Raw genomic sequence first — 26,384 nt, 5'->3', positions numbered from 1 at the left:
CTTCTCGGAGGCTTGCTGTGTGTGACGTGCACTCAGACGAGACAAACCTTAAAACACTTAGTATAGTATGAGGTATGTGGTATGAGTTGAGACGTTCACTAGTGTTCTCAGTTTTTTAGGTGCTAACGGCCCTACTCCCTGCCACCCCACCCAAGGGTGGGGGATGGGTAATCGGGGGCAGGGGAGACCCTGGAGCCAGCGTTTCTGATATGCAGGAACAGGGCTCCCCAGGTCGGCGACCACTCCCAGGGCTAAGCTGGCCGGACCTCTGCAGAGCTGACCCACAGGTGGCCAGGTCACCTGGGCCCATCTCAGGAGTAGAGGCTGCGGGGAGGCCTGCCTGTTCTTGGGAATTCACGGCATGTTTGCCTGTCACAAGTGCCTCGACAGGGAAGATGTGTGAGTGAGCTTTGCAATTCTGTTTTCTCTGGGGGTTATAAATAAGCTGCATGCACGCCCTGATGCCGCCCAGCCTGAGGTGCACACACCTGCCCACTCGCATCCACGCGTGGAAACGCACTCCATGTCCTGCCCGCCGTTCCTGGGGGTGGGAGAAGGCACTCTCCTGGGAGCTGATCTCTAGGAAGGGAAAAACACAACTGCTACCTGGCTTTACAGGATCCCAGAACCATCCAGAATCAAGGGCTCAAGCCTGGGAGGGTGTCCCAGTGGTTGGAGAAACAGGGCGTCTTATGACTCACTAGTATGAATTTCAGGAGTCTGCCTGAATTTCTGGATCTAAACCCTGGCCTTGCATCTTACTAGCTGTGTGCCCCTGGCCATGTTGCTTATAGAGCTCCGTGCCTCAGTTTCCACATCTGTGAAATGGAGCTAATTGTAACATGTACTTCATAGGATGGTTGAGAGAATAAAATAAGTAAATGTGTGTAGAGTGCTTAAAACAGGACAGACACATAGTGAGAGCTCAGGAAGGTCTGGCCATCATCATTATCACCATCATCATCTTCATCATCGTTAGTTAAGGGTATACCTAGATTTTGGCATCAGACTGGGGCTTGAATTCCGGCTTTGCCTCTTGCTAGCTGTACGAACTTGGACATGCTACTGAGCCCCCAGTCCTCATCTAGAAATTGGACCATTACTACCTACTTCATAGAAATGTTCTGGCCTTAAAGGAGATAAAGCTTTTAAAGGATGCAACATCAGGCCCTCAGAAAACGTTAGCCAGTGCTACGTCTGCCTCGAGGTGGAGTGTAGGGGCTGGGGCCTCTGGGTCAGGGCCTCTGGGTAGCTCTGCTCTGGGGCCTGTCTTCCTGGGGAATGTTTAGATGCAGGGGGGATTGGGGGGAGGCTCTGGGGAGGGGAGCAGAAGGGAGAATTCCAGGAACCTTTGTCTCCCTTTCGCCACCAGTGGAGTAAACCGCTAGCCAGAGCAACTGTCCCCGCCCTCCCTGTCCCTGTCACTCCATCCACCCCTCTCGGACTCACAGCTCTGCCACTCACTGGGTGGCCTTGGGCGGGTCACTTGACTCCTTCCATTCCCTCCAGCCAGGAATAATTGTGACTGCTTCCCCTGGCAACTGGAGAGAGTGTTAAATGAGACAGAGCGTGTGGGGCACTTAGCATAGTGTGCCCTGGGATAAGTGCTCTGCAGATTCCATCACCGGCCCCTCTCTGCTTCCTCTCCTCCTCCCACTCACACCCCAGCCCTCCCACACCTGCTGCATGGATGGTGTCTTCCCAGGCCAGACGTTTAAATATTCCTCTCTGGGAAGCTGGGCTCCGGAGCCACGTGAGTGAGCCTGGATAGAGGGAGGTGACTTCAGAAATTCAGACCTTCTCTGTGCTGATGCCATTCATCTGTGCCAGCCATGCGAGGCTGAAGTGCGCTGGACCGTCAGCCACCCGCCCCAGAGCCGTTACTGTTCCCTCGAGGTCCTCGGGTGCTGTCAAACGCAGGCCTGTTTCCAAGCTGTTTCTAGCATTTGTTACCTGCTTGGCCATAAAGCCCTGGAAAGTGGTGATCTGGGGATGAATAGCTGCTTGCACGAGTGCAGGAGGGAGGGACGGAGATCGGTGCCCACATTTCTGCAGAGCTGACATTTTTGCACCTCTCCCACCCGGCGCACTGCCTGGGCGAGTGGGATGGTGAGACCTTGGGTAATTGTCGGGAGCATCCCAGGCCAAGCCTCGGTCTCTCGGCAGAACTTCGGAGGCTGGACTTCTCTGTTGCCAAGGAAACCAATGTGTTCCCTGGAAAGGAAACCACAGCGCCTTTGGCTGTTAAGACGCCCCCCCTCCCCACCAAACAAATGAGTTCCCTCCAAAACTGATTCCCCCAAAACTGTTGAGTCGGCAGCATCCTGCCTCCTACCTCAGCCTGCTAAAATTAGAGAAAATGAAATCTGCCCCTGACCTTGTGCTCTCCACCTCTTTTTTAAACATTCCGCTGTAGCATGAGGACATGTTTTGTTTTTTCTTATTTATCTTCCTCCCATGCCAGCTGGGGCTCGGAGTCCTTCTCTCCTCTTGTTGACTGGAGCCAGAAGGGGACAGACTTCCACATCTTTTTTTGTTGTTGTTGTTCAGCTGTCAGCAAAAATAAAACAAGCAGGTTTATATTTGGAAAGCAGAGGGTCTCAGCCACCGGATCACTATGTCCAGAGTAGGTCACAGCTTTGTATCCCCTCATGCAACAAAGGCTTGAAATTTGATCCACAGATTTGCAGAGAGGGGGTGGCTTTTGTGGTAGGCCTGTCTTCACTCACATTGATTTTAAATGCCATTGGAGGATCATGGGGAATTCTCCACTAGCTGGGATGGTTCTAGAAAAGGATCCTCTGGAACACTGCTAGAGCAGTCTGGTATGAGCAGACTGGAGGACCCACATTTCCTTCCCATCCATCTTCTGATCCCTGTGCAAGGATCCGTCTTCTTTTCACAGGCAAAGTACCTGGGCCTCAGTGGGGTTTTGAGATTGGGTAAGGAGTGGAGTTGAGATTCACAGCCAAGGCCACCCTGTGGGTCACATCATTAGGATACAAAACAAAACAGGAAAGAAAGGAGAGAGAAATGTGGCCAGTGTTCATTTCAAGATCCCTGATGCTTCAGAAGAGATGGTAGAGAAGGAAAAGGATGCGAAGAGACCTTGGTCCCAAACCCAGCCACGCCCCTCCCCCTCTTGGGTCTGGGTCTCCCCATCTGAAGAACTGTCTCAGACCTGAAGCCTCTCGAGGCCCCTCCCAAGTCTGCCCCACGGTCAGTGTTCCCAGGGCCACTTTGTTTTGGTGATCTGAGCAGTTAATTTTTCACCTAGAAGTCACTCTCTGTTCCGTAAGTAATTTTAAACAAATTCTGTTCCCGTCCCTGGACTTCCGTGAGGGAAAAAACAAGACGCAGCTGGGTTTTCCACCGTCCTCAGCAGATAAGGGTTTGAAAGCAGTGTGCACTCCAGACCATGATCCCTTAGAGCCCCGGGCAGTGAGGGTCCAGCGCTCTGTTCAGGAGAACAGCCTCTAGGAGCACAATGACCGGGGCTCAGGTCAAGCAGATGAGTCCCGAGGAACCATCCTGATGGGGCTCACGTCCTTTTCAGCCCCATTCTGGGTTTTCAACAGATCTTTCTTGGTGATGCCTGAACCCCTCTGTCAGATCTTGCTATTAGCATGAGGCTCTCAGAGTGTAAACTAATGAATTACAACATGATTACACAGCACATAATTAACTTTGTAATTAATATGCAACCGCCACTTAAGCTAAAACACTGCTTATAGAGATGAACGGCAATAGTAAATCACAGGTCAGAAACAGCACTTCGGAATTTTCAAAAGAATGAACGTAAGCAGGGAATCACTCAAGGCAGCAGGGCGAGTTAATTGAAAAGCAGATGAATTGTGCGCGTCCTGCTTCATTTCAATACTTTCTCCCTTAAGAAAGACCCCGATGCCACCCTGCCACGCTGACTGGTCAGGCCTGGTCGGAGGGGCACTGGGCACGTGTGGTTTTATTTCCAAAATAAGAGAGGCTTTCCTTGCCCCAACACAGCCCACCCCCATAGCTTGGCACTCTGCCCAGCCACACTGCCCCTGCTGGAGGTCTAGCTCTGCCCCTCCACCTCCAGAAAGCTTATGGGGTTGCCCCCCAGCACAGCTCTGGGCCTTCCATAGTCTAGCCCCCGTGGTGGGCATTGCCCACAGGTCGGTTAGTACAGCTGGTCTGCCTTCACCTGGATTCCGGGCTTCTGGAACTCAGGGATGCCATCTCACTTTTTTGTTGTTATTTAATCCTTTCCTCCCCCACCCTCCTGCCACAGCATTAAAGCTAGAAAATGCCTTAAGAATCATTTCACCCAGCCAGAATTTCACCAACACCGAGAGGTGAGGGGCTGAGTGCTACAGTCACCGGGTGATGTGGGCCCAGGCCTGGCAGGAATCCCCCCCCTGCATCCTCTTCCAGCCCTGCATCAGGCTGGGTGGGCCTTTGAAATGAGTCAAACCCAGGTTCCAATCCCAGCAACCCCACTGCCCCACGGTGTGACCTTAGCCAAGTTTCATAACCTCTCTGGACCTCAGTTTCCTCATCTGTGCAGTCTGAGCAACGATGCGCACCTCCCTGGGTCGATGCGGGAATTACGGGAGATAATGTGTGTGAACTGGTCTGGTGCAGGGTGAGTGCTCACTAGATCCTGAGTGTCGTCCTCAGGGGTTTAGGGAGTACGGGGGAAAGTACATAACAGCTCAGTCAGCCCCGTCCTTTAGGGGCTGAGAAAACAGGCCCAGAGAGAGGTCACCTGTGTGTCCACAGCACTGCACGTGTAACTGGCGTGATTGGGGTCCCCCAACCAGGAGCCCCCTGAGAACTGATGGCTCTTGTCCACGTTGTCCAGCTCTAGGCTGGGCACAGCCAGTGCAGAGCTGGCAAAGGGCGGTGCCCCGTGGATGAATGAACTGAAAGGCCTCTTCCAGAACAGCCTGGAGCTGAGCCATCGGCAAAGAAGCTTTCTCAGCCCCCAGCCCCAGGATGGCGTGGATGTAGCTTGGTTTAGGGGATAGACTCTGGGTTTTGAAGTCTGACAGGCGGGTCCGAATCCCAGCTTTGCCATTTTCTGATCTTGGGCAAGTTCCTTAATCATTTTCAGTCTTATTTGTCCCATCTGTAGATGGTGCTAATCATTCTACCTGTATCGTTATAAAGATAGTTCACATAAAACACCAAACGCGCTGCCTGACACACGGGTACTTAATGGTGGTGTTCTTCTTCTTATTCGTAATCATGAACGGAGATTTCTGAGTGGCTGCTGGAGGGCCACCTTGGCCTCGGGCCTCCCTTTAGAGTTCTTGGCTTGGGTGGGGCAGGGGAGGTACCAGCATCCCCGGACAACCCTGACTCTTGCGTCAGGCAGCACAGTTGACCTTCAAACTCTGGCCTTTGCCCTTCCAGAAAGTGACCTGGGCTGCCCTCCTCCTGACCTGGACCAGCCTTGCGCGGGGCGGGGAGCTGCGGGGGCCCGCAGGCGGGCTCCTGGTTGGTTGGGTACGTCTAAGCGGTGGTGGCCTCATGAAGCCATAACATTGGATTCAGAATCCAGGGCCCCAGGCCTCCTGGGCGGTGGGTTTCAGAGCTTGGAGTGGGTGCTCTGTGACTTCTCTTCCTGCGACCAGAAACACTTCAGTTTCTGGTCCCCCACCCCATTGGGCACCCCTCCCCAAGCCTGCCAACAGACTGGTCTTCCTCTGCAGTCTCTCTCCCTGCCATCCAGCCTCTACATCCGACAGCCACTCCCCTTAGGTCGGAATTTGTCAAAGGCGGTTCCGGGGAAAACTAGCTCTATGGGATTTTAAAACGTGTTTAGTGAAAGAAGTAATTTGCTCTCTAGTCACTTTGGGAAAAGCCAGATTCTTTAAGGCCCTTCGCATGGAAGCGCGCTCCCTCCCCTCCAGAGGGCGTAGAGTACACAGCTTCCGCCCAACCATCTGACCAGAGAATCCTTCGCTCAGGGAGGACCCATTTCCGAGGAACAGACCTCAGGCAGCCTGGTCTGGAGTGTCCTGGCCACTGCCCTCCTTCTTCCCAGGATAGGCCTCCTTCAGTGACAGTGCCCACCTGGACAGACCCCACGTGGGCGTCCAGGCACTGCTCTGCAGCAGCCGTGCTCAGTTCACACGGCCCAAAGCACTGACCGTCTCCCCGCTTCCTTCTGGAACTTTTCACAACTGGCCTTTGCCACAAGGACAGATCCCTCCAGCTCCTCAACGTGGCCTTCTGGCCGGTGGGCACGGGGCCCCTGCCTCAGCCACCCGTGTGCTCCGAGGCACCCAGCACTGAGGCGCAGGGTGGCTCCCAGAGGCCCCGGTGTGAGGGCTAGTGGAGGGGGCAGCCTCGCCCCCTCCCCTCCATCCAGAGCCCGGCCCCTCTAATTGTTGTATGAGCTGAGCCTCTGCCTAAGATGTTGTTGCAAGGTTGAAAAATAAGTTTTAAAACTAGGTTTCTAAAAAAAGTTGAAGGTCTTTAGTGTCTAGAGTGGTTGGCTTTTAACTCCCCCCGCCCCCCAGCAAGTACCGGCTCCCCTCTGACCCCCGGTTTCCTCCTGCCTGCGATGGAGACGATAAGGCCCACCTGGGTCCTGTGTAGAGCCAGGGCTCACGTGCTTGGGGCTGTGCTAAGTGCTTCCTATTCACTAACTCATTTAATGAACACAGCAGCCTACGAAGTGGGCACGGTTATTAGTTATTATCGCCTCCGTTTTACAGATGGGGAGCCTGAGGAGAACAGCATTTTGCTCCAGGTCACAGAAGCTGGCAAGTGAGAGTCAGGATTTGAACCCAGGCAGCCTGGTGACCTTAACCGCTAAGCTATACTGCCCGTGTAAATGAGGTGATAACAAGGGTCAAATGAGGTGATGACATCGGTGCTTTGTAAACTGTAGAGTGCCTTGCACAGTGAGAGTGTCAAGTCAGCACACGATTTTGGAGCACCTAGTGTGAATTTTTGTCTCTCAGCAGACATTCAGGAAGCATGTTTTCAGGCTGCCTGTGGGGTGCCCAGCTTGTCCCTGGAGGGTTCCAGGGATGAGGCTCCCACTCCCAGCCTGGGTCAGGTGTGGTTTAGTCCCTGAGTGGCCTCATACCCAGAGATTCCCCACATGCAGATTTGACGGCAGCCAGGGTGACGGGCACCAGATCCCAGCTGACTCACCCCCTGCACCACAGGCCTTCTAGAAAGAGGCAGGACTTACGGGGTCAGTGTGCCAGCTGCAGCCCAGCTGGGACGCCAGGAATCCACACGGAGCCACGGGGACGTCACAGGGCTTCTGCAGAAAAAACCACAGATGCTCCCCAGGGGGAGCAGAGCCCTTGCTCCCACCAGGCTTGGCATAGCCTGTCATAGTCACCCTGTCCTTCCCCACCCCCCCACCTCGAGACCCCTGAGAGCTCCCCGGGGCAGGCCCCTATTTGAGCGGTCTGGGCCCACAGGCCTGCCCTCAGCCGGCACCCGCAGGAGGTGCCTGGACATGGGTGGGCAGAGAGAGCCGAGAAGTTCAGGGCAGCCAGGGCTCCCGAGGCCCGGGTGTGGCCCTGGCCCCACTTCTGACCCAGAACAGAGGCTCAAGGCTCTGCTCCACCTCCACCACTGCCCCTGCCCTGGGCCTCAGTTTCCTCATCTGTAAATGATGGACCTGAGCAGATCCCCAGATCCATTCTAGATCTAAGCCAGGAGGCCTGCTTGCTTTTATCATCTACCACTTTCAGTGCAAATAAATCTTTTTAAAAATCTGACAGTTCATAGGAACCAACTAAAAGAAAAGGTATACACGTAAAAATAAAAGGCCAGGCTCAGGAGAAACAGCTACTGTCCTGGGCCAGCCTGTGTCATCCCTGTGTGACTGGGTAGTAATCACCCACCCGCTCTGAGCCTTAATCTTCTCTGCAAAATAGAATAATAGTGTCCCCAAGCTGCTGTGAGGCCGTGGTTGATGTAAGGTTGCTTAAAATGTGGCTGGCTTGCCTGAGTGGTCCATACGTGGGCTGTCAGCTCAAGAAGAGCCTGGCTCTGACTCCCAGTTTAGGGAAGAGAGGACTAGGTCACGAATTGGGAAATCCGCATGCAGGTCTCTGCTCATGCCTCGACTGGCTGGCGACGCCAGGCTAAGTTCTCCTCTAGGCTTCCGGTCACTCCTTTTAAAAATGGAGCTGCCCAGGACTTCCCTGGCAGTCCAGTGGTCAAGGCTCCGTGCTCAGTGCAGGGGGTTCGGGTTGGACCCCTGGTCGAGGAGCTAAGATCCCACGTGCCGCCTGGTGCGGCAAAAAAAAAAAAAAAAAAAAAAGGAGCTTCCCAGAGGTTTTCTTCTCATGTGTCGGTACCAGGTGGTTAAGAAGGGTGGGCAGAAGGGTGTGTGGAGGATTGGCTGGGGCATGTCTGGACCCAGTGGGAAGAGTACGGACTGATTAGCCATGCCTGTCACGGGTGCAGGAGGTAGGAGTAGCGTCCCGTACACCACAGCCCTGTGTGCTTCTTAAGGGCTCATCTAGTTATACCTGACTCTCCCTTGGACATGCCGTTGCCCCTGCCCCTGTCTGGAGCTCCTGGAGAATGCCAGGTGAATGGATTTGGAGGCTTGAGGGGCTGGGGTAATGAAGACACAGTGGAGAACACCTCTTTGTCCTAGAGCTGGAGCTGTAGGAATGTCTGCAGGGTATTTACAGCCTTCTAGAGGACACCAGATGGCAGTCAGGGGACCCTGGCTCTATCTCCAGCTTCATCCCACCCTGTGATCTCTGAGTGCCCTTAAGGAGCTGTTTCCAGCCTCCCCCTTTCCCACTTTATGACATCTGAGCCTTTTGTCCGGCACCTATAGGTTCAGTACTTGTTCAGTTTCTCTTTTCATTCTGAGGAAACAAAAAGCAGAGGTGGCATAGCCTTGGGAATGAGAGAAAACCCAGCAACCTTATCCAGGGCTGAAGCTGGCCCTCCTTCACCTTTTGGGGAGAGAAGCTGGCAGTGAAAGTTCACCCTGAGGTCACGGACTTGGAGTGTGGCCAGAGGGTGGCAGGCGGGTTTGGCCTCAAGGGCATGGCCTGGGCTTGCTAAGGTGTCCCATGCCCCAGGGGGCTGAGGCACACCCCAAGTACAGCTGGGATTCCCAGCACAGCGTGGGGTGGGTCGGGACCCTGGGTTGGCACCTTTGTCAGCATAGCATCAACGCGTGTTCTCCCAAATCAGCCACCCTCTCCTCTGGATTAACTCTTGTGTCCCAGAAAAGGTTGTCAGGTGTACAAGGCTGCCCTCAGGAAGCGCCCTCTCTGAAGCACTCAGGGTACATTGTGTTGTCCCGTCAACGACCATTGACAGTAGGGGTTCCTGTAGAGGAGAGCGGGAGCTGGGAGATGGGGTCATGGAGAGAAGTAGGTCCACCCTTCCAGGAACCTCAAGTGCCAGGAGGTGTGGCGCCTGGTCGAGTCTTGTCATGGGGCACTCCCGGAGTTGAGAAGGGGGACCTGGATTTGGAAGAGCTGTTGTCCAAATCAGGATTTCCCTTTTCAGAACACTGTGCCCTGAGTGACTTCACTTACTCAGCGCAGTGGGCCGGGAGGCGATGCACCTTTCTGTTTGACAGATGAAGGCTTAGGGAAATAAAGTGCCCTCCCACAGTCTCCCAGCCGAGAAGGTCTGGCTCTCAGGGCCCACCCCCTACCCAGGGGCCTCACCCCATGCAAGGCCAAGGTGGCCCAAGGGCCTGCTCCAGCTGCCTGGCCAAGAATGGGAAGCAGCTGGTCCCGGTCAGCTGCCTGGAGTTGCCTCTTTCCTCCCTCTCCCCACTCATGTCTGTCCCTCTGCCCCACCTCCCTGACTTCCCTGGGATAGGACACAAAATCACTCTGACTGTCTTTGCTTCACCACCGCCCTCTTCCTCTGCCTCCAGGCAGTGTGTCTGGTGCAGGCTGCAGAGCTGCTACACCTCTCTGAGCTTCTTTACTTTTAAGAGGAGGAAGGCATCAAACTCCATCAGTGCTTGCTTAACTTCCGTCACTCTCATACCATTTATACTGTGTTTAAAATGGTTCTTTAATCCTTTTAGGTTTGCCATCCCTCCCTTATTTAACCCTGTCCTAAGTAATAATATCCACGAACTCATCAGTGATAATTGCTCGAGTCCAGATACTTCACTATGAAAATGTACAAGTTTTGCCCATGGACCACCTAAAATCGTCTTTGTTCCACCAGTGGTACACGCGTCACTCTTTGGAAACCCCAGACCGAGTTATCAGAGTCTCTCTCCATCCTGAGATCCTCTGATTAGGGCTGAGTCATTGGGTTTTCAGCTCTTGCCACTCTGGGCCCAACGATGGCCATCTATCCACGCATCCATCCATCCGTCTAATAAACATTGCTGAGCACCTGCTGGGTACCAGGCCCTAGGCTAGGTTCTGGGAATCCACAACTGGAAGACATCCCAGCTGACGGGGGAGCTGGATGCGAAGACACCCCACTGGTCTAGTACCACCAAGTTGGGGGTGCGTGACAGGGGCACTGAGGACATAGAAGTAGAAGTGAGTGGCTCTGCTGGGGGAAACCAACCAAGCGGATGACCGTTGAACCAGGCCTTAATGTATGAAGGGAGCCAGGCATTCTGGGCTGAGGCAAAGACATAGAGGTGTGATCTTCAGAGCACAGTCCAGGAGGCAGGGAGCAGCCCCACGTGGAGGACACAGGATCAGCGGGGAGTAGTGGGAGGTGGGGGCCAGGCAGAGGAGGACCTAGAGTGACACTGTCACACTCAGGTCACTGTTGAATCCACGACATCTGCCCCTGTTGGAGTCTGAGAACTAGAAAGGGGCTGGTCGGGATGGGTCCCCTGGAACCCCAGGCTCTGCCACCAGGCGGACGAGCAGGCATGTCCCAAGTTCCTTGGCCCTGGCAATGTCTTGAATGCAGCCTCTGCTCTGCAGACTGTAGGTGTAGTCCCCCCACCACTGTTGACGGCACTGCTCGCCCCGGGGGAATCTGAGCTGCAGATGTGCATGGTGATTGAATTGTTTCTGCACACCACTGCTCACACAGCTCCCCTGGGGACCTGCCACTTGCCTGTGCAAGCTGTCAGGAGTTGTGTGTGCCCTGTACGTCTGGGCCAGCCCTCAATGTGTGCATATACCTATGCGTAAGTGTGCAAAGAGGGTACATAATTATGTGGGTGTGCACACACATATGCAAATGCCTCTCCCCTGGGTGCTTGTGTGTTAAGTGTGCCAGTTAACTTGTCGGGCCTCAAAAGGGAAAAATAAAACACACTGATGTTAGTACTGCTGATGTCAGCCCCAGGGAGCTGCTTCCAGGGCTCCAGGACCCCACTTTCCATGGGGCAGCTGAGAGCACCCTGCTCCCCGTTTCTAGGCAGGAGCCTGCTGAGGGCCATGTGCTTCCCCCAGCGTTTCAGAACAGGAGAGATGCTTCCAGGGAGCCTGGAGATGACCCAGGGCCCTCCTTAGACCCCGACAGATGAGTTCCAGTCCCGCTTGCCCTTGTCTCCCTGTGTCCATCCTGCTGCACGAGGACCCAGGACCCGGTGGTTCCCAGGCTCCCTTTCGACTCTCAGCAGTCTACTCTCTGAGCAGCCCTACGTGCCTGAGAGCAGCTAGCTTTTCCTGAGCGTGTCTTCTGTTCTAGGCTCCTCTGAGGCTGAACTTGCCCATGCCCCGCTAGTGGTGAGTCGTGCAGAATGGAAGCTTGTCCCTTTCAAGAGCTCCCCTGGGAGCTGAGAAGACCGGCCAACCCACATGTCACCATCAGAAAACCTGCCTACGTGCAGTTAGGCCAAGCCGAGCGTAAGCTGCAGGCGAAAGTGTACAGCAGAGAGAGGGGCAGCGTCTGCGGTCTTAGGTGACCCTGGAACAGCGGTTCTACCAGAGTTTCCTGGGCCTGCAGGCTCCCTGCAGGCCGGCCTTGAGACAGCCTTCGCAGTTCTAAAGTCAAGTATCCTGCACTTGTTGAGATGGCATTTTCCAAACAGCTGGAGCTCCTGACACCAAAATCCTAAGATGCTGAGTTTGAAGGGCTGCCAGCAGCCTGCTAGCCTTCGTTTTACAGATGGGAAAACTGAGGCCCGGAGGAGGGTGGCAGAGCTGGGCTGCCTCCAGGCCCCCAAGCTGACTAGCTGTGTATCTCCTGCAGGCTGCTGGCTGCTCAGACCAGGAGAGGGGGCCAGGGGCCACAGGCGGTTGACCGCCTGAGCTCACTCCCCACTGGGAGGTAGGCAGATGGTAAGAAGAAGGGCCGAGGCCCTGGGTACACCCAGGGCCGGGCCAACAGTGATCTCCAGTTGGGAGGGAGCCTGGCCCTGGTGGGCACTGGAGTTGCAACCGCCACAGAGGATTTGTAGCAACTCGACTCTTAGCTTAGAGGAGTCCAGGCTGGGAGGAGAGAGACTGCAGCCAAGCCCAGCAACGCTCCTGCGGCAGAGAGCGACCTCTGCTGGCCGCTGAGCGCTCGCCACGTCCCGGCACTGGCCAGCAGGCAGGGAGCCCAGTGGCACCAGGATGGCCTTAGAAGCAAGTGGATGGGTTTGGACAGGTTAGGTGGAACCAGGGGAACATCTCTTTGGGCTGAGGCACAGACTTGGGTGGGGACTTCCAGGAGGCCCTGACAGTCTTGGAGGAGTTGGAAGAACAACACATTAATGGTTAGAAAGGCAGAGGGTTTGAATCTCAGCCCAACACTGTCCCGGCTGTGTGATCCTGGGCAAGTCACTTCACCTCTCTGAGCCTTTTAGGATTGAGTGAATTATCAGTGCACAGGGCCTGGCCTGGTGCCTAAACACAGCAGGTGCAGAACTAATGGAAGATCTCAGACTGCCCCTCAGTGAGCTATTAGCTCTCTCATGCCTCCTTCAGCCCTCCTCCTCTCTCCATGTCCATAATCTTTAGCCTTCTAGGCCTTGACTCTTTTTCTGCAGGGCTGGAGCCTCCAGCCCCATCCATTCCTGGTGTTAATAACCCCAATTTCCCAGTGATCTTGGTGGTTTAAAAATGTCACCTCACCTGTGAGTATCTCCTTCATTAGCCAGACATTTTGTTCTTTTATAGATTAAGACCTACACGACACACAGCTGTCCCTGTGATGTCTCTCCTGTCAATGCTCTGGGTCTCACAGGTGTCCCAGGCCTAGCCATTCATTTCTTGGTTCCTACAACATGGAGCCCCAGCCTGGGAGAAAAGCCCCCTGGTGTCTAGATCCAGCCCAGACATGCTGTGTGACCCAGGAAACAGCACCTGTGGGCCTCAGACTCCCCAGAATAAAACCAGCTGAACTCGGGGTGGTTTTCCTTTGGCCAATGATATTCTGAGCATCTTTGAATCCAGAAGTCAACTCAGTCCAGCCACTGGCCTCTAGAAAAGATTGCCCCTGAGCCAGAGTGGAGACAAACCCGACAGTCTATCTCCCCTTTACTGTTTGCTTCCTCGGGGGAAACCTGTGGCCCTCTGCCACGGCTCAACAGGGAAGGACAACCTCTGGGCCCCCAGGTGGCTGTCTGGGTGAGTCTGGACTCCTGGTGCCTGCTTGGGGCTTCCCTGGGTGGGCTGAGCAGCCCCAGGCCCCAGAAATGATCTGTCAGTCATTCTACAAGCATTTATCAAGGCCCCACTAGGTCTCTGACACTAGAGACAAAAGGCCGTGCCCATCCTTGGAAAAGTTCCTACTTTTCTTTCTTTCTCTTTTTTTTTTTTTTTGGCCGAGTCGGGTCTTAGTTGCAGCACACAGGATCTTCATTGCGGCATGCAGACTCTTAGTTGCGGTGTGCAAACTCTTACTTGCAGTGTGCATGTGGGATCTAGTTCCCCAACCAGGGCTCGAACCCGGGCCCCCTGCATTGGGAGTGCAGAGTCTTACCCACTGGACCACCAGGGAAGTCCCCCAAAAGTTCCTACTTAGAGACAGAGTGTTGTGTGGCCACCTAATCCCTCACCAGATTTCCACGGTGCAGGTTTCTAGCCCCCTGGGCAGTTAGCTTCATCAACAGCACCCCCTGCTGGCCTCTTGGGCCACCACAGGCCCTTTGTCCTGGTTGGCTGCAGCCTGCAGCCAGGGGATTGAAGCCTGCACAGGCCTGGGGTTTCTTTGTATTTTCCTTCAGCCTCCTCCTGACTTGGCGCAGGCCTTTGTTTTTTTCTGTTTTTTTTTTGGCTGCGTTGCTGCACGTGGGCTTTCTCTAGTTGCGTCAAGCGGGGGCTACTCTTCATTGCGGTGTGCAGGCTTCTCGTTGCAGTGGCTTCTCTTGTTGTGGAGCACAGGCTCTAGGCGTGCGGGCCTCAGTAGTTGTGGCACGCATGCTCAGTAGCTGTGGCTCGCGGGCTCTAGAGCACAGGCTCAGTAGTTGTGGTGCACAGGCTTCATTGCTCCGCGGCATGTGGGATCTTCCCGGACCAGGGACTGAACCCGTGTCCCCTGCATTGGCAGGTGGATTCTTAACCGCTGTGCCACCAGGGAAGTCCCGAGGGCTTTGTTTCATGGGTCCCTTTGGTTTGGCGTCCCTGCCCCACTGACTGTGGAAATGGCGCTCTCTCATTGGGACCCTGGCAGCCAGCGTTCACTCATGTCCTGGGTGGGGCTGGAAAGACCCAGGTGCCTGGGAGACCAGCAGGGTCTCTTCCACTCAGATGGCATCTGGCACCAGGAGCTGAAGTGGCCTCACCGAAGGTGGCATTGGCTCAGTCCTGCTCTGGGCCCCACCCACGTCCCTGCTTCCCTCACCAGGGTTTGTCCCTGGTCCCTGGAGTCCAGGGACTCCAGGGACCAGGGGCATTGGCTGAGGTTCCATGCAGGTAAACTCAGCAGGAGAAACCCAGCCCCTGCTTGGGGGAACTACAGGTGTAGCAAGGAGAGTAACCCTGTCACCACTCTCCCCGCTGACGCACACACCTACAAGACGGTGGTACCCTCCACCCTCCCTGGCCCATCCCCAGTACCCGTACAAAAGTTTTGGTTGTAGTGGGAAAGCCAGGATTCTGGAGCTGCTACTATAACCCCTGAGCTTCAGTTTCCTCATCTGTAAAGTGGGGATATAGTACCAGTGTCTTTGCCTAGTGCCTGGACCAGCACCTAACTTATAAGAGGAATTCAACAGTCACCTAATAGGTGACATGGAGTGGATAGGGGGTTACACCAAGAGTTCCACGGACCCAAGAAACTGATTTCGTTTCCATCTCTCATGCCCCGTAGAGCTAGCACAGTATAGATATTGATAAGTGTTTACTAGGTGAGTTGGAAGCATGCATGGATGGGCAAGGGGAGGCTGAAGATGTTTGGGTGGGTGGGTGGATGGATGGACAGACGGGCATTTAAATGGATAAGTAACGGAGAAGTTGGCTATCTGGGTATGTAAATGTGTGATAGTGGTGTGAATGCAGGGATGCTGGTGGGGTGAGGGTAGGAGAAATCAATGTGGGGATGCTACTCCCATTTTTACCTTTTTGCTGGAAAGCTCCAAGAAAGGTGAATCCAACAAGCATTTATCAAAGTACAAATGCCTAAATGACCCAGAAACTCCACTTCCAAGAGTGTGTTCTCTAGATTAATTCACACATAATGATGTGGCTGATACAAAAGGCGATCCTTCAACACTGTTTGCAATAATAAAATCTGGGGACAGCTCAGGCCTCGTCACTTGGGCAAGAGTGAGCCCCTGGAGCAAAAGGGCCTTTTCTAGGACCTCGGGCCTTAGGACAGCACCTGGCACGGGTGGACATTCAGATGGCAGTTGGATAAATGATTCATCGGTGCCTGGGAATACTGTGCAGCCACTAAGAAATGAAAAGGCTCTTTATGTCTTGATGTGGAATAAACTTTGAGATATTATTAAGAGGAAAAAAGCAAGGTCCAGATAGTGTGTGCAGAATGCTATTGCTTGGGCTTCCCTGGTGGCGCAGTGGTTGGGAGTCTGCTTGCCGATGCAGGGGACGCGGGTTCGTGCCCCAGTCCGGGAAGATCCCACATGCCGCGGAGCAGCTGGGCCTGTGAGCCGTGGCCACTGAGCCTGTGTGTCCGGAGCCTGTGCTCCGCAACGGGAGGGGCCGCAACAGTGAGAGGCCAGCGTACCGCAAAAAAAAAAAGAATGCTATCGTTTTATGGGTTTTTTTTTAAGGAGTGGCAGGGGATAGTACACATAGATATTTGCTTCTCTAAGATGAGTCCCTCAGAAGGAGACAGATGACACTGGTTCTCTCCGGAAAGGCCCCTGGGGGCTGAACAAGGCCAGCACTTCACTGGACACCCGGGATTTTTGAACCACGCAAATGAGTTGCCTTTTCAAGCACAAATGGAACGATAAGAAGTGCTTTAAAGGAGCTGCGTAGGGAAGAGCTCCTTGGAAGAGGAGCAGGGCATTCTTCGCGAGGCTGCGGCCAGGCATGGTGTCAGTTTCCCCAACCAGGGTGCCCATGCTGGGGGCAGAGAGCCAGGGCATGGGAGCAGACAGGCAGACAGACACGGTCCAAGCTTCCACTAGCTGTGGGACTCGGCAGATTTCAGACCTCAGTCTCCTCATCTGTAAAATGGAGATGCTTCTAGTCTTACAGAGCAGGCGTGAGGAGTCAAGAAGAGAGTGCAAGGGCCCAGCCTACAGAACGTACTTGGTAGATGGGACCTGGTGACGTGGACAGAGATGAGGGGCCTTCAGGGGGCGGCGTTTCGGGAGAGCAGAGAAGGCCAGGTGCTGGGGGCCTCTGTTGAGCACCCTGTGTCTGACCCACGTGTCTACAGCCTGGCTTCTCGGAGGGCGAACAGCCAGTGACGAGCAGACTTACGCTTTGGCCCGAGGACCTGGACCCGTGAGCAGTGGGGGGACCAGAGGGGAAACCTCTCTCTTCTCTCTCTGTCTCGCTGCCTCTCCTCCTCCATCGTTATCTCCATCTCTGCCTTTGCAGTCGAGGCCTCCCTGGAGAGGCCTGGGGGCTCCAGGGGCCTCCTCACATGCGTGCTCATGTGCCCCAGGCCCAGCGCCATTCAGGAAGAGTGAGCCTCCTGAGTGCGACAGCTGTGTCCCCCAACCACTCGGCCGTGAACTGGCAGGCAGAGCCCCGGGGCCTCGTTCGAGCTCTGACACAGGCTCCCTGTGCCACCCAGGGGAACTCCCTTCCTCTCTCTGAGCCTCGGTCTCCTTATCTGGAAAAGGGGGGCGGTGCTGAGGGCTGCCCTCCTTCTTTCCCGGGAGGGCAAAGGGGAAACATGGAATTGTGGTTTGCAAACTCGAAGGCGTGGGGGATTCGGGGAGGGCACCTGTGATGGGGCTGCTGCACTTAGACCACACGTGCAGTCAGGGTCGTCATGTGGAAAGATCCCTGTGCACACACACGTGCACACACACACACACACACACACACAGCCACATCGAGTAGGTAAGCCCTGTGCCTGCGGATGGAGCCGTCGTCCCTACCACCGCCGCCCAACACGCACGTGTGTGTAGAAATGCGTGGTGGACACGCCTGCCCAGTGCGCACATGAGCCACCCACAGAGAACACCCAGGAGCACCTCCTGCCCTCAGCCCAGATGGGGTTCCCCCAGGGCTGAGCGTGGAGAAGCGCTGGCTGGCCGTGGCCGCAGTTCCTCCTTCCAGCGTGGGGCTGCCTGGGGCAGAGGCCACCACAGCTCACGAAGGGCCCTGGAACCCGCTGGGAGCCACTGAGGCCAGCACACCTGTGTCAGGACAGGAGGGTGGCGATGAGGCCGGCGGGCCTGGCACAACCCCGGTGACACCCACTCTCCTCTGTCTTCACAGGCTGGACAACGTTCATGGCTCTCGGGTAGAACCCAGTGAAACGGCCAGAATGAATTCTATGGACAGGCACATCCAACAGACCAATGACCGACTGCAGTGCATCAAGCAGGTGGGTGTGTGGCCCGGGCTCGCTCCTCCGCCTCTGGTAGCCAGGCCCGCTGGCGAGGGCAGGGCAGGCGAGGCGGGCAGAGCAGTGGGGATGCTCTACGCTATATAGCTGAGCACCCAAGGTGCTGGGTGGAGGTGACAGTGGGCAAGGCCAACTGCCTAAGTCTCCCCAACTGCCCACCTCGTGAGAATGTGGCTGGCACGGACCAGCCTCACACTGGAATCACTCACCTGGTTCAAAGGCCGGCTCTCTCCTGTCCCTTCCCTTCCCTTCCCAGCTGTATGACTTTGGGCCAGTGTCGTGCCCTTTCTGAGCTCTGCTGTGCACTCTGGGCTGTTTTGAGGATAAGGTGAAGTGCCTAATCTCTTTCCCAGACCCAAGCTCCCCACTTCTCTGCTCCAGGGGTTCTCTGTGAAGAAATAGAAAAGGAAACCAACGCCCAGAAGAGGGAAGGGAGTCACCCGAAGTCACACAGTCCTGCCCCACAGGTGCCAGGAGGGCCTCGTCCCAGAGGGTACAAGTTCCCCCTCCTGCCTGTGCTCACACCAAGTTTAAGACGCGATTCGCCTGCCAGTACCCTGTCCGGATTGCTCACGGTGGGCTCAGGGGTCCCCACTTGAAGAAGCCTGGTTACGCTTAGGCAGGCAGATGCCCCCCAGTGGTGACCAGGAGTGATGCGGCCACCCTCTGGGCTCAGCTTCCCTGCAGCCCAGGGCAGCAGTGTCCCTGCACAGGCTCCGGTGTTGTTTTACTCCAGGAAGGGGCAGAGGCTTTGCCATCAAACCGACCTGAGCCCAAATCCTCACTCCTCCACATACCCACCCATGGTATAATCTCAGGCCTGTCCCTCTGTTTCTCTGAGCCTCAGTTTCCCCCGTGAAGTGGGTCCAATAAGGCCGACCTCGTAGGATGCTCTGAGGACATTGTGGGCCGAGCACGTAGCCCAGGCTGGCACGTGGCAGGTGATCAGCTCACTGTGGCGGGGGCTCTTGTCCTCAGTGTTGCAGTGACAGGGAGGGGACAGCTGTGGCGAGGCCCCTGGCTTAGGCGGGCTTAGCTGGCAGCTCGGGTAGCCAGCATAGCCCTCTGGCCTCAGGACCCCGGGGGGAGGCAGGGGCAGACCTCACAGTCCCACCCCCACCCAGCATGCCCCCTCCCCGCTGAACACCAGGGCCCAGTGGAGCTGAGGCTAGTCGGCAGGAATGAGGGATGTGTGCCGTCCCATTAGCATCACGCAGAGCCATCTCAGAAGCCTGGGCCGGGTCTGAGGAGAGGAAATTGAAGCAGACTTGTTACAGATTGAACTCCACAGAGCAGCTCTCCCAAACGCCAATTACGCCTCTGTTCCCCGTCACAGAATAGAAACCAGACGATGGGCTCCTCCTCTGCCCTTCCCTCCTTCTCCTCCGCCTCTAGGCTCTGCGGGACTCTCTCCCAGCTCTGCCTTTGACCCAGTTTCTTCCGCCCATGAGGGATCAGCTGTCAATGGCTCCACCCCCAATAATACAGTCAAGCCCCTATGCCAGAGCCCTCTGTGTGCTGGGCAAACAGCTCCCCCTCAAACCTGCTCACAACTTGTCTTTTCTCTCTGCGTCTGATTCCCTGCAGGAATCAGGGTGCCCTTTAGTCCCTGGGCCTCCCAGGGATCCAGCGGGGGCAGAAGCCCACCCAGGAGCAGCCCTCACAGGACTCAGATTTACCAGTCAGCGAGCCTGAGCCCCCGTTCCACCACTCATTGGTTTCCTGACCTTGATTAAGTCACCGCTTCATCTCCCGTCGTCTGTAAACGGGCGTCGTGATGCACACCCAGCCATTGGGTCCCAGAGCTGTTGAAAAGCCAGGGATCGCTTCCACTGCCCTCCCCCGGCCTGCCCTGCACACACACACACAGACACACACACACACAGCTCTGCGTGTGGGCCAGAGAGTGGCACGCCTGTGAGGTTGAGCAGGCTGTCCAGATGCCCCCCCACCCTGGGCTATCCAGAGCTCCCTGTGTCCTCCACGCCCACTCCCGCACTTCCAGGCAGACACAGCTCAGCACTGATGTCTGCTCCTCAGCTGCCCCAGAGGGCGACCGCGGCTGGCTGAAGACTGTTGATTCTCAGATGTCCCGTATCCTAATTAGAAGGGAAAGGTCTGCGTGCCCTGAGGATGATGCGTGTTGGCTGTGCCTACCTCTGGCTGGTGGAGCTGTGGCTCCCATCGGGGGCCTCACAGCCTCCGACTCTCGGTCCTGCCTGACTTCTACGGCGCAGCCTTCCCTGTCCACCCACCCCGGTTCTAGCCACTACTGGCACGCGCCAGCCCCCGAGCACCCGGCTCTCCATCTTCCCTCCAGCCTCTGTCTCAGCTGCCTTTCTCCTTTCTCAGCCTCAGGTACAGGGAGAACCAGTGCCCCCTCTACAACATGACCTACTCCTGTCCCCACGGGCTTATCTGGGCTACACGTGCAAAGCCATGCAAATCAGCTAATTCCTGCACAGCAACCTCCCCAAACCCCAGGTGCCCTTTTGAGTATCTGCACTTCCCATTTCTGAGCCCTGGTGCTTCCTGGGCACCCAGTTACCTCACCCATCCTGCTCTTTCTCCCTTAAGATACAAGCCCTGCAAGGTATACATTAGGTCTCCCACCAGGCTGAGTTCCTCAGGGGCAGAGGATGTGCCGTATTCCTCTGTAAGTCAGCAGAGTCCAGGCCAGGGTGGGGCCCAGATATGTTGGGGAAGAATGAGAGAGGGGTGGACTGACAGATCGATAGCTAAGGGAATGAATGGATGGGTGGATGGATGGACAAATGGAAAGGCAGTTAGGTGAGCAGATGCTAGGTGGATATAGATGATGGATAGATGAATGAATGGATGAGTGGGTGGTTAGGTAAGTTCTGGATGGGTAGGAAGATAGGTAGGTAGATGAATGGATGGATGAGTGATGGATAAAGTAGTAAATGGATGAATGGGTTGGTGGGCAAGTAGATAGATGCATGGATGAATTGATTGATTTTGGGATGGATGGATGGATGGGTAGATGGATGGATAGATGATTTGATTCACAGATGGACTGATAAAATGCATTCATCACTTGGTCTGGTAGCCAGTCCCTAATCTGGGCATTGGTGTCCCCAACTCCTGCTCCAGCAGACTCAGTGGCCAGTGGATATAGCCCAGAAGGATCTTCTGAGAAATCGTAGAGATGGGCAGGCTTCCCGGGGAGGGACGGGGTATTAGTATCCAGTAACAGCCACAGCCAGGGAGGCCTCTGCCTGTGATTCAGATCTGTGCTCCCATCCTCATATCAGCAAAGGGCAGCCAAGCTCAGCCCACCCAGCCCTGCCCCTCCACTGGAGACCCATTCTGAAGCTGCCGATTGCTGGCCAGCTCTGCAGATGGACCATCCTTTGGCCAGCTAGCTGCTCACTAGCCATTAATGCATGGGCTTGGCCTCGTGCCAGTTTTGGGGGTTCTGGAGGTGAATGGGGCCCCAATTCTGCTCTCAGGGAGCTTGCAGGAGAAACAAGAAACTGTACAGAGGTCCTAGCATATCAAGCAATAGCAGTCTTTACCTGACACCTACTCTGTAATGGGGATGTCATGACGTATGTTGGTTCTAAACTTCGCAGCAGCACTGCAAGCTGTCCCCGCCCCATTTTGCAGATGAGAGATCTGGAGCTCAGGAACACACCCAGGCTGTGTGACTCAGTGGCCGAGATGGGGTTTGGTCCAGGTCTATCCTGTTCATTTCACTGCATCACGTAGCCACCCTGTAGTCTAAACAGATGACAAAAGCACAGAGAGGGCAGGAGGTTTGGCCAAGGCCACAGAGCCACAGAGCAATAGCTACTGAATGGGGTGCCTGACGTCCTTTCTACCAATGAGTTGCACCCATGAGTCACTACCCACAGCCCAAGCTGAAGGCCACGTGAACTGGCTAGGTCGAGAGTGGAGAAGCTCAGCGGTGGGCTGGACCGATGTGGGAGGCTGGGTGCTTGGGGGCCAGAACAAAACTGGGCCCATGAGACTGGGAGCCCAGAGCCCCACAGAGGTGTGCCTAGGGTGGGAGTGCTGTAGGTGGGCAACTCTGAGAGCACCAGGCGGTGGTTGGTGACCCTGCTAATTGGGTGTGACATCATGGAAATAAACGGAATAAGTCAGTTAGCAGAGGGAGACTGCTAGGCAGGGAATTAACCGATTTGCATGGCTTTCCACGTGGAGACCAGATGCCGCCCGTGGCCCTGGAGGGGGCAGGTTTTAGGGAGGGCACAGGCGGCAGAGGCGAGGGCCCGTGCTGCCCTCTCAAAGGGTCTGCTTCTGGCCGTGGACGTCCTCCTGTCTTCTGCAGGAAGATCACGCGCAGGGAGCTCTGTCTTTGCAGAAAGAGCCGTGTGTGGGGCTAGGGCGGGAGCTGCCGAGTGCACAGCGGAGCCTTTGGGAGACAGAGTCGGGGCCAAGGGCAGCCCCACGTGGGAGCATCCCACGCGCCAGGCGCTCCGCCAGGGGCCATATAAGCCTCATCGTGGTTAATCCTCACCGTGGCCCCCTAACGGAAGGCTGTGTCGCTGCATGCTTGCCCTCTTTCTTTCTTTCATCTCTCCCTCTCCCTTTGCTCCCACAGAGGGAGGATACTCCAATTCATTTCACTTTCCTCCATCCACTTTTTAATCTTGCTTTTCACAAACCACATCGTAATAGCAGTGATGAAACCCTAAGCAAGACAAAAATTCCCACCACCAAGCCGTGATCTGCCATCCCCATTTTACAGATGGGGTGACTGAGGCTCAGAGAGGGGAGGGGTTGCCCTAGGTCAGTAGGTAGTTGTGGATGAAGGCAGTGTGACTCCAGGGCACCAGCCCCACAGGGGCTCCCCCAGCACATTCGGCTCACCTCCCAATTCTGAGACCTGGCAGCTCCTAAGACCCCTCCCTGCCTTGGCTCTGAGGCAGACTCTCACTGCAAGTTGGGAGAGAGCCACTGCCCTGGGGACAGCTGCTGTTCCCAGTCTCTCCCAGCACCGAGGACACAGAGATCCCAGAAGGTACCACCATCCCCTTTGCAGCTGGCTTACACTCCAACCCCTGTGGACACCTTCTAGGTGTCCTGATGGAGGACCCACAGGCGGTCGCACCCAGCCCTGGAGTCCCAGCTCAGCCCCAACCTGCTTCATGACCCTGGACTCAGTGCCTAGTTCGGCCTGGCCTGGGAAGACACGGCTAAGTGTTAAGGAAGGAAGGGGTAGCCATGGAAGCCACCCTCCACCCCTGTCAGCCCCGTGGCCTGGCTCTGAAGCAGGATCTAGACGCCCTGGCACCAGAATTCATTCTCCGTTAACTCAGACCCCGTAACTGGGCGGGGCCTGCACCCCCGAGCTGAGCCAGACTGAGCCCAGGAAATCTGGGTTTGGGGAACAGGGGTGGCTAAGCCACATACACCTGACCACGGTGTGACAGTGACCTGGGCACAGTGTGCTTGAGCGCACCTTCCCGGCTGGGTGTGGCCCGGAGGCCTCTTTCTGACGCCCCTGCTCTGACTGTCTGGCTATAGCAGGGCTTGCTGAAGCCGGAGCAGGCAGCATGGTGGTGCTGGTTACTGGGGCAGGGGTGGGGGTGGGTGCTCATCAAGAAGGAATCTCCAGGGCCAGTCTGTCCTGACTCGGGGAGAGCCAGCAGCCGCAAGGATGGGAGCCACATGCCACCCTCCTGAAGCCCACAGAGTTTCCTACCCCACTGCCAGCATCCAGAAGACATTTTAGTATCTAATATTAGTGCCCTTTTCTAAACCCTGGTTCTTCTATCTTTGCGATGGGGCCGCGAATCCCCATGCCACCAGGAACTGGGCTGGGGTTGGAGATGCAGAGGGAAGGTGGATGAGAAGGAGTTTGAGAAAACCCATTACTCCTGGCCTGCCCCTTTCTGTGTGTCTCCTCCCCAGGGATGCCTGGGGTCTTTGCGGCCCCAGACTCCCACACTAACGTGTGCTGGCCTCACTCCTGGAGCCTCATGCTGCCTCTCCTTTCCCTCTCCCACAGCACTTACAGAACCCTGCCAACTTCCACAATGCTGCCACGGAGCTGCTGGACTGGTGCGGAGACCCGCGAGCCTTCCAGCGGCCCTTTGAGCAGAGCCTGATGGGCTGTTTGACGGTGAGTCTGTACTCGCCCCGCCTGTGCCTGCACCCAGGGAGGATGGCTAGGGACTAGTGCGCCTGTCCAGGCTGCTGCTGGAGGGGAGGGCCCTTCTGTGTGTACCCGACACACATACACCCGCAGGGAACCTGGTCTGATGGGGAGACAGAGTCCTCGGGATTACATGGGTTCTTGACAATTGGTGAGAAAGACACAGATCCTACTTTGAAGAGTTCCAAGTCTGATGGGAGTAAATGTTCCATCAAAAGTAAAGCAGAGAGACCCTTGAAGGGTTTTCAGCCCTCCTTTTATCCAGTCATTCATTCATTCACTTAGGTAAACATCTTTTGAGCTCTTTTTATAGTCAGCCGGCCATCTATCCATTCATGTAAGCGTTTATTGAGCTCCTATTACATCCATCCATCCATCCAGATGAACACTGATTGATCCCTCGTTTATCACGTACAATCCCCTCTGCTAAGTCCTGGGAAACTGAAGATGAGTGAGACCTTGCCAAGCCTGATTCCCTCTTTAGGGGGGAGACAGATGTGGAAAGAGACGGTTGAGAAAATTGTGTACAAAATGGAGGCAGCATAGAGAAGGGAAGGGTTATCGGCCTGGGTGGTGGGCAGGTTGCAGAAAACTGAGAAAAGGAGCCACTTCTACATCTGCAGGAGTTTGATACATCTGCACGAGCAGCTGAGGATAGTGAGAGCATTCTAGGCACGTGGAGTGGCACACACCAAGGCCCAGATGTGCAACAGAACCCAGGGAACTGAGATTAACTCAGCTTGGTAAAGGTCTAGGATACAAGCTGGGCAGAGGCCAGGCCAGAGCTAGCGGTATCATTTGCCAAGCTTCGGAGCTTGCTGGCTGACAGCCACGTGGAAGGAGCTCAAAGCTTATGCTTGTCCCCAGCCACGTGGCCTATATCCATAAGGGTGAAGGCACCTCTGCGGCCAGTGAGGACAGCTGCTCAGAGGGTCCTGAGTCAGCTTTAAAGGGAATGTGGCTAAACACATTGCTGGGGAGCCCAGCTACCCCAAGGCTTGGAGAGGAGAGGCCAAGACTTATGCCTGGTTAGGCGGGAACAATAAGTAAAATTCAAGGGCACCGTGTTTTCTGAAAACCTCCAGGACAAGAGAGAGGTGAAAGGCCATCACTACAGAACACCTCTCCTGTGCCTGACACTGAGCTTGGCCCGCTGGATACGCCCTCTCACTGTGTCCTCAGAGAAGTCTGGTCCTGTCTTCTTCCCCATTTCATAGAGAAGGAAACTGAGATGTTGTGACTGACTTCCCAAGTTCACACAGCCACTTAGAAGTGGACCTGGGATTCAAGTCAAGACCCGTCTGCCTCTAGAGGGGATATTTCTGGCCATTAGGGATGCGAAGCAGGGACGCAGCCAAGACCCTCCCCGGGCTCCTCCATTTGTCTGAAGCTGACACCATCTGGCTCCCTCAGGGCCACAGGGCCAAAGCAGGCGGCAGCCTGCACTGCCCAGCGTTCCTTATTCTCCAGCCCCCTGAGCTCCCCCTCCCTCACCCAGCTCCCTTAATCCTCTTTGTGGGGATCCTGAGTCAGGCTAAGCCCTGCGGGCAGAGACAGATGTTACTCCCATCCCAGCTGCTGGTAGCCGTAAGTGAAGGGGGAGGGGGGGCTGCCAGGCTCCCCCAGCACCCCATCCCGAGCCTGCCTCTGCCTAGGAGGTGGGGACCTGAGGCTGAATCCAACAATGGCCCTGGCCAGGCTGGCTGGGCAGGTGGACAGGAGATGACTAGAAACTGGCCCTGCCCCAGCCCTGTCATTCATCTATTCATTCAACAAACATTCACCAAGTCCCTGCTGTGGGCAGGTCCTGCACAGGGGCCCCCCGAGGGGTGTGCAGTGAGCACAATGGGCCTCTCTCAAACAGCTTACCTTCCAATGGGGAGGCAGACGCTAAACACATAAGGAGTATGTAAGGATGGAACCCAGTGCCCTGGAAGAGGGGGCGGGGTGGTGGTCAGGAAAAGTCTTGGTGGACGTGACCTCCAGCTGAGACCTGAAGAGCGAAAAGGAGTCAGCCAGGGGAAGATGAGAGAGAAGGGTGCTCCAGGCAGAGGGAACTGCCAGTGCAAAGGCCCTGAGGCTTGATCTGTTCAAGGAACAGACAGAAGTCTCAGATGTCTGGAGCACAGGAGAGGGAGAGGGGTACAAGATGAGGTCAAAGGGGGAAGCAGAAACCAACTAACAAAGAGCCTGCAAGCTAAGTGAGAAGAGTTTGGAGATGATTTGAAGGGCAATGGGGAGCCCTTGAAGGGTCTTAAGCAGGTGAGGGATGGGATGTGATTTGTGTGAGCTCTGAAGGGGAACATCCTTGGAGGGTAGGATGGAGGGATTCTGGAGGTCTTCCTGGAGGAGGGAGCCCAAGGAAAACTGTAGGATCTGATTG

The 26,384-nt window shown here is 55.6% G+C and overlaps 1 protein-coding gene across 1 annotated transcript in view; it reads left to right on the top strand.

Moving 5' to 3' along the window:
* Positions 1-26,384, top strand: part of ZMIZ1 (zinc finger MIZ-type containing 1) — a 165,767-nt gene that overhangs the window by 41,180 nt on the left and 98,203 nt on the right. The window contains exons 3-4 of the mRNA XM_060034711.1: positions 17,727-17,835; positions 23,855-23,968. Of these exons, the coding sequence (XP_059890694.1) occupies positions 17,776-17,835; positions 23,855-23,968 (174 nt within the window). The 5' untranslated portion in view covers positions 17,727-17,775. The remainder of the gene's footprint in view (positions 1-17,726; positions 17,836-23,854; positions 23,969-26,384) is intronic.

Source organism: Delphinus delphis, chromosome 16 (assembly GCF_949987515.2).
Source record: "Delphinus delphis chromosome 16, mDelDel1.2, whole genome shotgun sequence".
Classification (NCBI taxonomy): domain Eukaryota; kingdom Metazoa; phylum Chordata; class Mammalia; order Artiodactyla; family Delphinidae; genus Delphinus; species Delphinus delphis.
Note: the sequence above shows the minus strand (reverse complement) of the source record. Positions and strands in the feature narration are given on the sequence as shown.